Source organism: Oryx dammah, unplaced genomic scaffold (assembly GCF_014754425.2).
Source record: "Oryx dammah isolate SB20612 unplaced genomic scaffold, SCBI_Odam_1.1 HiC_scaffold_27, whole genome shotgun sequence".
NCBI lineage: Eukaryota > Metazoa > Chordata > Mammalia > Artiodactyla > Bovidae > Oryx > Oryx dammah.
The window spans coordinates 37,357,094-37,369,676 of record NW_024070211.1 but is presented as its reverse complement, the minus strand read 5'-3'; the positions used below and the strand labels follow the sequence as shown (position 1 = coordinate 37,369,676).

At 34.6% G+C, this 12,583-nt stretch overlaps 1 protein-coding gene across 1 annotated transcript in view; it reads left to right on the top strand.

Annotated features, from left to right (window-relative positions):
* Positions 1–12,583, top strand: part of CPS1 (carbamoyl-phosphate synthase 1) — a 141,065-nt gene that overhangs the window by 67,633 nt on the left and 60,849 nt on the right. The window contains exon 21 of the mRNA XM_040228582.1: positions 1,201–1,319. Coding sequence (XP_040084516.1) covers positions 1,201–1,319 — 119 coding nt within the window. The remainder of the gene's footprint in view (positions 1–1,200; positions 1,320–12,583) is intronic.

Sequence of the window (12,583 nt, the reverse complement as noted above, 5' to 3'; positions counted from 1 at the left end):
TAAGTTTCTACCCCCTCACAGTGTTGATGGCTAAATAGCTAATTGTCCCTTTAATCACTTGGCAAACAAGGCAGAATTAAGTCTTTGGGAATCTGGCTGTAGTTAGAGGGAGAATTAAACAAACAAACAAAAACCAGAAATAGGTTTAGGGAAAAAACATGTCTTTGAGTATTCACATTAGAGGTCATTTTATTTTAATCTGTAGAATTATGAGTTATGTTGTCTCTCAACATGTATGATCATGGTTTTTCTGATTCTAGAAATGAGTAAAATTTTTTTTTTAATTAAGCTCTCTGAATTGAGTTATAGCAGCAGTTATTAGTTACATATTGTGTGAGAACTATGTGTTTTGAAGTATTATGTGATTATCATTTTTCATTGAGTATGAATGTGTATATAAACATTGTAAAGAATAAGAGTAGACATCTTTTGAAAGTGAAGGTTTTGGCTTTGAGAGTTTATCTCTTCTTTCAGCTCTCTTTTGTACTCAGCTTAATGACCCATAGTTGTAATTTTACTTTTGAGAAGTTGCTAAAGTAGACTTGAATAAAAAGCTGAGCTGCCTATCAGAAGTTATTACTACATTGTTTTGGAATATATTAGGATTTGTAAAATGCCTGTCTTAGGACAAAAGTCATAGTAACTGATTCAAAATAACTTTTTTTTGTTTGTTTGAAGTGTCTCTGTGAGGAAATGTTTGAGAGAAATAACACCAAGCCAGATATGATTCATAAATTCTCAATGACTGGTTTTTGGACTATGGGATGTAGTGATAACAATTTATTAAATATGCAAAAGGGTAATTATCCAAAATACAAGTTAAATGATCATTATATTGATTCTACATTTTCTTACCAGTTTGGCACAACTGTAGTTTCAAGAGATTCTCCTTAATGCCAAAAAGATGTAGCAGGTTTAGAACATAATTGGTAACACAGGCATGTAAAAAGCAAGGAAGCAGAGCCTGTTAGGGGGGTTTCTCTGAGCACACACTGCTCTGATTAACTCAGGGCACATCCTTTGTATCCCATTTGTAGATATAGCTGGCAGTATCTGTAGGTTTATTGGGAGAAACGTCAATGATATGATATAGCCTCAGGCTCTCTGAGTAACATGCAGAGGAATGCCTGCCATGTTTTCAACCAAGTAAGATGTTTATGAGCTGTTTGCCAAAGAAAGCATCTCTTCTCCTTTTGGCAGGCCTTGGAAGACAACATGTCACTTGATGAGATTATGAAGCTCACATCCATTGACAAGTGGTTTCTGTATAAGATGCGCGACATTTTAAACATGGAAAAGACACTGAAAGGGCTCAACAGGTAAGGCCCTAGCGCTCTGATTCACTCCAGGTATCTTCTGTGCAATTTTGTCTTCCTTTTCCCCTTACATGTTTGGCCAAAATTCTGCTTCAATGAAATAAATAGTGCCAATGTTGGAAAGACATAGTCATAGTCAGAAGAAATGGCAGTTTTTAGATGTTTAGCTTTTGAAAGGCATCTATTAATAACTTTATTTCTCTTCTACCCTTTCTCTTGCCATGAAACATAGTGATGTTTTTATCAGGTCTTTTGAATTTATGAAAATCTATGTGCATTTATGAATTATTGTGCTATATAATTACCAAATATGACCTTCGTGTGTCCTAAGTTGCTTCAGTCGTGTCCAACTCTTTGCCACCCTATGGACTAGCCTGCCAGGCTCCTCTGTCCATGGGATTCTCCAGGCAAGAATACTGGAGTGGGTTGCTATGCCCTCCTCCAGGGGATCTTCCAGATCCAGAGATCAAACCCGCATCTCTTGTCTCCTGCATTGGCAGGTGGGTAATTTTACCACTAACGCTGCCTGGGAAGCCCTTCAAACATGACCTAGATTTAAATTTTATTAATAAATAATGAAACTATTTCTGCTTTATATACATTTTCCAAATGCTGAAATCTATTTTTCTCTTTTAACATCAACCTACTCATTTCTGTGTCTTGAGTGAGCAAGCATATTCCTCTTGCATTCTATTGATATTTTTAATTTTAGGACATCCAGTTAATCATACAAGTAAGCCACACTCAAATTTTTGTTAATAGACTTTTACCTCTCAGTTATTTGCATTTTTATCTCCTTCATTACCAATTATTTGAAAATTTTTATTTCATGTTCAGAATATTCTGATAATGTCAGTGCTTTAAAATCTACATTTTTCTATTTCCTGAGAATGTTTGTTGAGGCTACCCAGGCATATGAGTCACAACAGATTTTTAAACTTGGATCTGTGATAATAGGAGCATGTATTACCAATTTAAGAAAGATGGTGTAATTCTCTTTAGCTTGTCTCCTTTAAGAAGGCTTTGAAATACACTACTATTGGGAAAAAAAAAATCTCAGCTACAAGCCTAGGCATATGTTTAGAGAGGGAAAATTTTTGTTTGTAGGAATTGTTCTCAAATGATTTTAGGAAATGGAAAAGAATTAATCGCTTAAAATATTGAAGAGAGAGGAAGCTCTCAAAGCCTGTTTTTCTCAACTATTTAGAAACTGCAACATATAATTGGGTTACTGGGTTTACCTAATCAAAATACACAAACTGAGCAATAAAAAATTTTGCCTTTTTTTTTTCCTGAGCAAAATGAAGTTCTTTTTCATTTATTCAACAATCACCCACAACAAATTCTTAGTTTTGAAAATGGGAGATTCCAATCTGTCAAAAATGAAACTAGCAATAGTTGCTTGTAAGTCACCCTTTGTAGTGATCACATAAAATGAACAGTAGATTGAAGTTAAGAATTGAGCCTGTACATTAGTCTTAGAATTTTGCTGACTTGAGGTTTGCTTTCTTGGTTTACGATGTCAGCAGAACTTCTGTGCTGAATTATAGTCTGTTCCACTGTTTTCAGTTTCAGACAACTGATTTCAAATGCCTATGAAACCATTCCAATTAAACCACATGAGGGTGCTAGAAACTTACAGTATGCCAATTGCAGCAGTGGAAGAGACCTGGGGTGAAAAACAGCAGATGTTATTGTGATTTAAATTTCCACTTGATATACATTCTGATTTTTGAACAAATTCAGTGTTTTAATTGAATAGTTTTTGTTACAACCAGAAGGCAGGTTGAAATTCTAACTAAGCAGAAATAAGTGTATATTGATAGAGAAAAAACTCCTTGGAGGCATATTAGAACCACTCACTGTTGTAGATCACCTACAACATTGTTCTGATTTCAACATTCTGTTGTATTTTTTGCTGTTAATTTGACATTTTAAAATAAAGTCTCCATTTTCTGGTATAAATGTAATTGTAAGTAGATTTTCTATTATGAACAATTTTCTATTGTTCATAATGACCTACAATAAACTTTTTAATGTGAAACTTAATAATTTAAAAGAATCTAAACATAGTACTTAACAATTATCTCGTTTCAAGACCTCAACAGAGGATCCATGGTGTTGGTAAATTTAAAACCTGAACTTATTATTATGTGATGGACACTTCATTGTTTATTTTTAAAAGTATCTTAGATGCACACATAGCAGTTTGATAATGATTGTTATTTAGAGAAGTTGGATAAATAAAATAAGAATAGATGGCTACTGAAGCTACCTGTCTCACTCATTCTGTGGTACATTGAGATCTGAAGTTGGAAGGATATTGTAGCTGATGGAGGGTGAGTGTAGGACTTGGAGGTTTTTTTTCCCCTATTTTGATTATCTTCATGATTACCCTGGATTATGACATCTTCCAGTATTTATTTATTTTTTTTTTAGCCTCTAAATATCCAAGGAAGCTTGGTCATTGAGGCAGATACTACTCCAACAGTGATAGTTCTCTAATAACATTTGGTATTATGTGTTTCAGTTAAGTATTGCCAGTTTGGAGGAAAGTCAAGGTCAGCTGGTTCATCTTTATCTGTGGTTCACTTTGTTTCAAAATCTCAACTGCTTCCATGTTGGAAAGGCTGATGTTAGATGAAGGCCCAGGAAGTAGCTATTTTATTTGGTCTGATTTGGGCCAACTCCCAAATTCTCTTACCTGATCATATCCCTGGTACCTGTGTGTCCAGGTCCCTCAGCAACTTTCTTCTAAGTTCCTGGGAAAATAGGTAATGGGAATTTTAATTAGGAGAAAAGGAGAAACTTAAAGAGAGGATAAAGTATAGAATTATAGGCATTTGTTAAATTTCAACTGGTTCCTGCCTTGTGCATTGGAAAGAGTATATTCTATAGAACCAGTCAGATGGGTGCAGTCTTACCCACTGTGGAATCATGGGCATGTCACTTCCCTCAATTCTCCAACCTCTTCCTGCTAATGTCTGTTTTATAGTTTTGTTTTGGAGCTTAAATAATATAAACACAAAGGATTCCTTGAACAAGATGAGTGTCCAGGAAAGTTTTCTCTGTGCCCCCTGAAAATGAAAGTGTTACTTGTTATACTAAAGAGTATTTTGTGATTTTAGATATATGCTCATTTTGAGTCATAATTTGCATTTGTATATATATTTTATAATGTATAATTTCTTAAATTTTTTATGATGCATTGTCACTTATTAATACCAGACATATTTTATAAGGAAGCAATGATACAAATGCCACTCTTATCAAAAGATCAATAATACTCCTTTATACTAATGAGCAAATATTCTCAATCATGCTAAAATTTTTCTAAATGCAATAAACATATTCACTAGGAGAAGATGAGACTAGCACTTAGACCGATGGCAGTCTATTACTTATATTTACATATAGTCACCTGAAATGAAGCTCAGAATTTTAATTCCAAATTGAATACCCATGTATTAGGTATATACGTGGATGTCCACAGATTAGAGTAGAGAAAAAAAACAAAACAGTGATTGTAACAAGGTTAGCACTATGGAAATAACTGATATGTTTTATGTGTCTATGACAAAGTAGAAATTACAGTTTTCTCATTTTCTTAAAGGGTGGAGATTAACATGTATCATGTTGAAATCCTAGTCTTCTTCAATGATGAGCCAAGTTAGGTGTTAGAATAATGAACTCAGTATCCCAGGTCTGAGTGCTTGCTTTCATCAGAACTCAGTTTGCTGTCTTCAGTGTATGAGCATAGCAATGGCAATGCTCTGGAAACTTCCAGAGCAAATATCCATTTTTCCCAACTTTGGTGTTAATCATTATTCAGACAGCTTCAGCAAAAAAAGGAAAAAAAAAAGAAGAAAAAAAATTCTCTTCTATACTTCAGTTCACTGACTTTCTCTTTTTCTTTTTAAATTGTTTATTGCTGCCCAAGGGTGTGCTAGGAAAGTTGATTGTCTTAGGCATTCCCCAAATTTATAAGCCGGTGTAGTGGCATGAATTGACCTAGAATGATAACACATTTCACAGTGGATTTCTTTAGATTTTGAAGAGTTTCTCTTAATGTGATGAGTTGTGTCATGAAGGATTCCAATGCATATTACGCTTATGTACTGGGATTTATATGTTTGATCTATTAACTTCACATTACGGGATCACTTAGCAAGTTTAAGAAAAACTAAACCCGTCAGAATTTTCTGTGTAACTACAACATTTACAAAACCTTTCTTCAGTGGCTGTACAGACTTTAGTACATCTGTTTTTCTCATACTCACTCATCTTACCAACATATAATGTGAAAGTGAAAGTTGCTCAGTCATGTCTGACTCTTTGCAACCACATGGACTATACAGTTCATGCAAATCTCCAGGCTAGAATACTGGAGTGGGTAGCCATTCCCTTCTACAGGGGATCTTCTCAACCCAGAGATCAAACCAGGTCTCCCGCATTGCAGGCAGACTCTTTACCAGCTGACCACAAAGGAAGCCCAAGAATATACATTGCTCCTCCCATATAGCATTGTCACTAGAAGAAAAATATGTTTATTTTGATCTATTAAAGATTACAAAAATCTCACCTGAAATTCTCTCCTCCATTGGTTCATAGGCAGATTCAGTTTTAGTTGTGCAAATAAAACTGGATTGGAGGACAGAATTACCGGTACTGCAAGTAAACAGATAAATATGTCAGTGTCTTTATCATTAGATTCTCTTGACAGCTGGTATGGCAAAACCAATACAGTATTGTAAAGTAAAATAAAGTAAAAATAAAAATTAAAAAAAAAGAATGGATTTAGAACTCCATTAATATAGAAACCTGAATTTTGATTCAAACACATTCCAAGTGTGAGATATTGGGTTGGCCAAAAAGTTCCTATGGTTTTAAGTAAAAGTTAAAGACAGTTTTCATTTTCACTAAGATTACTGAACAACGTATCCACTTAACAAACAAACTTTGACCAACCCAATAGTATGTGTGTAAGTTTGTGTGTATACATATACACATTTATGTATACATTAGGTGTTTAATATCAAATAGTCTAGGTTCTGGAGTTCAATTCTATCATTTATTAGCATGGGATATCAAGAGCCTCAGTTTAATATTTATAAAATTGGGATGATTACTGACATTCTTAGGTTGTGGTAAGGATTAAATGTAATTAGAACAGTACCTGATATATAGTCAATGAATTCAGTGATTAACATTAGGTTGGGAACACACACACTCACACACACACACACACATATTTAGGTTTGTGAAAATGTAGAAAGGTAGATTATATAACATCTGTTGGAAACCAGATTACATGTAGTAGATGCTTCCAGTTCAGTAACAGTATTTGATAAAGGGATGATAATCCCGTACCATAGATCTAGCATCATCATAGAACTAATATGTTTGATAAAGGTTTCAACAATATTAATCATTAATAGATAAGCACAGGTACAAAATATCACTTTCACTATAAATAAGGAAGGAAGTTAACTGTAGGAAAGCTTCTTTGTAAGCAAGAACTATTTCAAGACACTACACTCCAAACCTTTTTTATTTATAATTCCAGGTTGAATTAACAATTTTAAATTGAAAGATAATCATGGTTGTCTCTCATGATTAAAAATCCCAATCTGAACAGGCAAGAAAAAATGTGAATGTGCTAATTACCAGCTTTGAACATCTGCTTATAATTCTTTTTAATTTTTTTATTTCCTTGTTTTAATTTTTAGGTTCTTTTGTTATTTCTGACTGACATGTCTAGCTCAAGAATTTTCTTATACCCTTCTAAATTGTATAATTTTGCTTTTTTTACTGGCTAAAACTAGATTGAATTACGTTTTGAGTCCTTCTTTCAGTTATTAGCTTAAAGAAGGCAGCTAGCCACTGCTTGTGCTGTCCCTTGGTAAGTTGCCAAATGGAAAGTTTCCACCATTTTTGATGACTGTTCTTTTGCATTTCATTCAAATTGGGCAGTTTTCCCAGTATGGTCCATTTTGCTGTTTTTTTTTTTTTTTCACAGTGCTGCTATATATGTTAGTAACATAATGCTTGACTGTTTAAAAGGACTCTGCTTTCGCCCACTTTAGATGTTCAAAAGTAGAGGGCATGACCATTGTGATACAGTTTATACCATATATGAGGCTAAGATTTGGATTTATTTCTAAAATGATTATTTTTTAATGTTTATTGGAGTATAGTTGATTTACTTTATTAATTGTTGATATAAGCTTAATTTACTCTGAATTAATGTGCAAATTGTTTAGATTTTGTCCACTATTCATGTGTTGGTTAAGTATTAATTCTGATAATATTAATATCTCTTCCCTCTACACTGCCCACGTATTGCTGTACTCAATGTAGTAAAAAAGAAGAAAGTGTGCTTTTGAAGGACACTAATTTTCATCTGAGCATCTCAGTGTTCAGTGTGATAAACTACATCCATTGATGGGTGCTGAAAAGTCATAGGTGTGCCTATAGCTTAGGAAAACAATCTAGGGCAAGCCTGGTGAGTTCCACTTGGGCATTCAAGTGCTAAATTGAGCTCAGTAAAGTTGGCCATTTCCCTGCAGCCACAAACTTCTGGCAGATGTAATAATTCAAGTATCAACTTAGCTGGAACACTCCCTTTGAATGTCCTCTTCTGCATGTGTTAGTTTCTACTGACTTTTTATGTAACTTGCTCAGGAGGCATGGCAAAACCAGACAAAATGTTTTCTGCTTGTATTTAATTGAAGTTTTCAAGGGAGAAGTGTTACCTAAAAGTTATTAAAACTTAGGCACAACTACTATGTACAAAATAGGTAACTAATGAGGACCTATTGTTTGGGGAACTCTACTCAGTGATCTGTGGTGACCTAAATAGGGAGGAAATCTGAAAAAGAGTGGATATATGTCTATGTATAACTGAATCACTTTGCTATGCAGCAAGAAACTAAAACAACATTGCAAAGCAACTATACTCTAATAAAATGTTTTTAAAATACTTAAGCATAAGACAGAGAAAGGTCAGTACATTCTAAAGATAATTTTTACTTTCTGGTAGAAAACATAGCAATAAGCAAATATCTTTAAAATGTATTAAATATAGAAATGATTTAGAGAAGGAAATATATATTTCATTATGTATAATACATAACACATGTTATATTTTTATGATCCTCTATTATGATTTATGGGGCTTCCCTGGTGGCTCAGTGGTAAAGAATCCACCTGTCAATGCAGGAGATGCAGGTTTGATCCCTGGGTCGGGAAGATCCCTTGGAGAAGGAAATGGCAATCCACTCCAGTATTCTTGTCTGGGAAATCCCATTGACAGAGGGACCTGGCAGGCTACAGTCCATGGGGCCCCAAAGAATCACACATACGTTAGCCCGCATGCACTGTCACTTTTGCTTGCGATATCATTTATTGTTTTCTCCACTACAGCCTGTGGAAATTCATATATATATATATACACACATGTGTGTGTGTGTGTGTGTATGTGTATACACACTAGGTATGTGGCTGTGTATTATTTTGAATGTAGAATGAGAATAGAAATGGTTGCTCATGTTAGTGGAACCTATTGATCTGATTTGCTAAAAATAGTTTGTGTCCTCTGACTTCATTATCAACTCATACAACATATCTAAGTCTCAGTTTCATTCTAGTTTTAAAAAAATATTGTTTTATTTCACTATTAACTGTGCTGCTAAGATGAATATATATTATGTATAAACTGACTCTAAAGCAAAATAATTTTATTAGTTACTATATATTACTAGCCAATGATTTTAATCTTCAATACCCTAAACCATTTATCTAACAAACAATACTAATTATTGGACCTTATATAAAAAGGTTATTTTTCCTCTGTAAAATAGGAACATTACTATGGGAATTTCCATGCCTGTGAACTAATGCAAAAAAGACTTTTCCTTTTACATTTATGTTCCATGTGTTCAGTTCAGTTCAGTTGCTCAGTTGTGTCTGACTCTTTGTGACCCCATGGACTGCAGCACGCCAGGCCTCCCTGTCCATCACCAACACCCAGAATTTATTCAAACTCATGTCCATTGAGTCAGTGATGCCACCCAACCATCTCATCCCCTGTTGTCCGCTTCTCCTCCCGCCTTCAATCTTTCCCAGCATCAGGGTCTTTTCAAATGAGTCAGTTTTCTCATCAGGTGGCCAAAGTATTGGCCATGTGTTAAGATAGGATATTTTATGCACTGTCACAGATTTGACAGGCCTCTATTAATTTCAGTTAATAATGTATTGTATCAGTTACATCTTGAATAAAATTTCACATTAAACATTTAATGTCCTGAGAAATCTCATTGAATTTATTAAACAATGTTTTCTTTGTTTTGACAAATAATTATGCATTTTGAAAGTATGTGAGAGAACTTGAATCTCACATGGGCGAGATTCATGTTTCATTTAAAATATTTTCAATGATGGCCACATCACTCATAAAATAAATATTATTTATTTTCTGCATATGTTTGATAGTTCCAAAACCCTTAAGTTAATTTAAATGTATATATTTAATTTATATGTATATATTTATATATCTATTAATTGTCAGGACTTAACAGATTTTCCCTATGTCAGTATCAGTGATCTCAGCTTGATAGGATGTGTATTTGCTTGATGACATTTCTTTTTATTAGGAGATGTTATTAGACCAAATGGTATTGTTAGTTCCCTTCAGTGGGTTTGTAACCTATTTTTGAAAATTTATGTAATCTTCAAATTTGGATTTGAGGATTTGTACACACTTAGGTATACGTACGACAGGATGCTTTTAATGGACCAACAAGAGGCAGAAATGCAAAGCCAGGAAAGTACGTGCATGTGTGCTAAGGCACTTCAGTCATGTTCATTCTTTGTGACCCCATGGGCTGTAGCCCACCAGGATCCTCTGTCCATGAGGTTCTCCAGGCAAGAATATTAGAGTGGGTTGCCATGCCCTTCTCCATAGGGAAGTAGAACGCAGGTTAAAAACCAAAGCTCTAAGACCTTTGTGTATGTTATCCAAGTCACAGTTTAAGAGTTCATCTGTATGCATCTCTACCCCATAATTTATAAACAAAATTATGGCTCAGAATATTTAAGTAAATTTTTCAAGATTTCAGGGGAAGTACATATTGAATCCAGGGTTTGAGTTCAGGACTTTTGGAATCCAAGGACAGTATCTTTTCTTCAATATACACCTATGTCATAGGAACCAAAGGAAAAGAGAATTATAAATAAATAATATAGGAAAAGACACTTTTAACAGTATGGCATGGTTTAGGGAGAGCAGAAAGGGAGAGAATTGAGCAAGTTCACCAAAATTGATGATGGGGAGGCAGGAGTAGGAGCTAGATTATAAAGAACAAATGTGCAATGAGAAAGAGGAAGTAGGTGAATGGATAAATTCTACTTAGGAAGTGACAAATTGTGTTTGCTCTTTTTTTGTTATATTTCTGTTGTATTTTGTAAAAGTGAAAATCTTACTATGAGGAAATTAAGGCTGTGAAGAGAAAGTAAGGTGATTATCTATTTTTTTGCTCAATGTATATAATAGTTGGAGCCATACAGATTCACTCATAATTACAGCTTGCCTGCTATTCAGTTCAGTTCAGCTTCTCAGTCGTGTACAACTCTTTGTGACCCCATGAACCGCAACACGCCAGGCCTCCCTGTCCATCACCAACTCCTGGAGTTTACTCAAACTCATGTCCATTGAGTCAGTGATGCCATCCAACCATCTTATCCTCTGTTGTCCCCTTCTCCTCTTGCCCTCAATCTTTCCCAGCATCAGGGTCTTTTCCAATGAGTCAGCCCTTCGCATCAGGTGGCCAAAGTATTGGAGTTTCAGCTTCAACATCAGTCCTTCCAATGAACACTCAGGACGGATCTCCTTTAGGATGGACTGGTTGGATCTCCTTGCAGTTCAAGGGACTCGTAAGAGTCTTCTCCAACACCACAGTTCAAAAGCATCAATTCTTCAATGCTCAGCTTTCTTTATAGTCCAACTCTCACATCCATACATGACTACTGGAAAAACCATAGCCTTGACTAGATGGACCTTTGTTGACAAAGTAATTTCTCTGCTTTTCAATGTGCTGTCTAGGTTGGTCATAACTTTCCTTCCAAGAAGTAAGCGTCTTTTAATTTCATGGCTACAGTCACCATCTGCAGTGATTTTGGACCCCCCCAAAAATAAAGTCAGCCACTGTTTACTGCTATTAACATGCTCCAATTAAACTATAAATTATATTATGGTAAATTTCAAAGGCCATAATGTCTTACTTTACTTTTATTAGGAGATTTTTCTTAAGAGCTTTTGCTGATTTGTGTGATTGAAGAATGGAGCTCACCATTCTAAAGTGTTGTGTCAATTCTAGAATAGATAAGAATGGCTTCCAAGTCTTTATTTACTATATATTTTCTTGGGAATTGATATTGCCTAGAGTGAAACTCAATGATGTTTGTATGATAATATTCCCATTAAATAAATGAAAGTATATTCTTGGCAGAAAGTAAAAATCAGAATTTCTCAATCATGCCACAGAAGGGAAATTGGAGTGGAAGAAAATATATGATAATTCCTGATTGCCCAAGGGACTCACAAAATTATTAATTGGCAAATGTGTAGTGCAAAATATAAAAGCTCTGTGTTGGAAGACACTAGAAAGCAGCATCTCTAGGTTTTCATTATTTAAGTGACTATATGTTTACTAGGAGGGTCTTCCCAGGTAGTGCTAGTGGTAAAGAACCCACTTGCTAATGCAAGAGATTTTAAGAGACATGGGTTGAATCCTTTAATCCTTGGTTGGAAAGATCTCCTGAGAGGTCATGGCAACCCACTCCAGTATTCATGCCTGGAGAATCCCACTGACAGAGGAGCCTAGTGGTCTATAGTTCATAGGGTCACAAAGAGTCAGACATGACTGAAGTGACTTAGAATACACACATGCACACACATATTTACTAGGAAGGCTTTGAATAAACTGTTTTTAATAAGTGGGGATTTATCTAATTATTTTTTATTGTCAAATAGAGATTTTATATACTGGGAGCATTACAATACTTAACATGGGCATTATAAACTCTATTGGAAATGAGCTACAATTAAGAAAGCTTTGATTTAAAAAATTATCTAAGTCTTCAAAATTGCAAATTTTTAGAAAAGTTTTTATAAGGAATATTCATAAATATGTAGAGTGGTAGTGAAGGCTATGATTTAATTAACCAGCAAACACAACTAAGGCAAAAGTACATAGCTATAATATTTA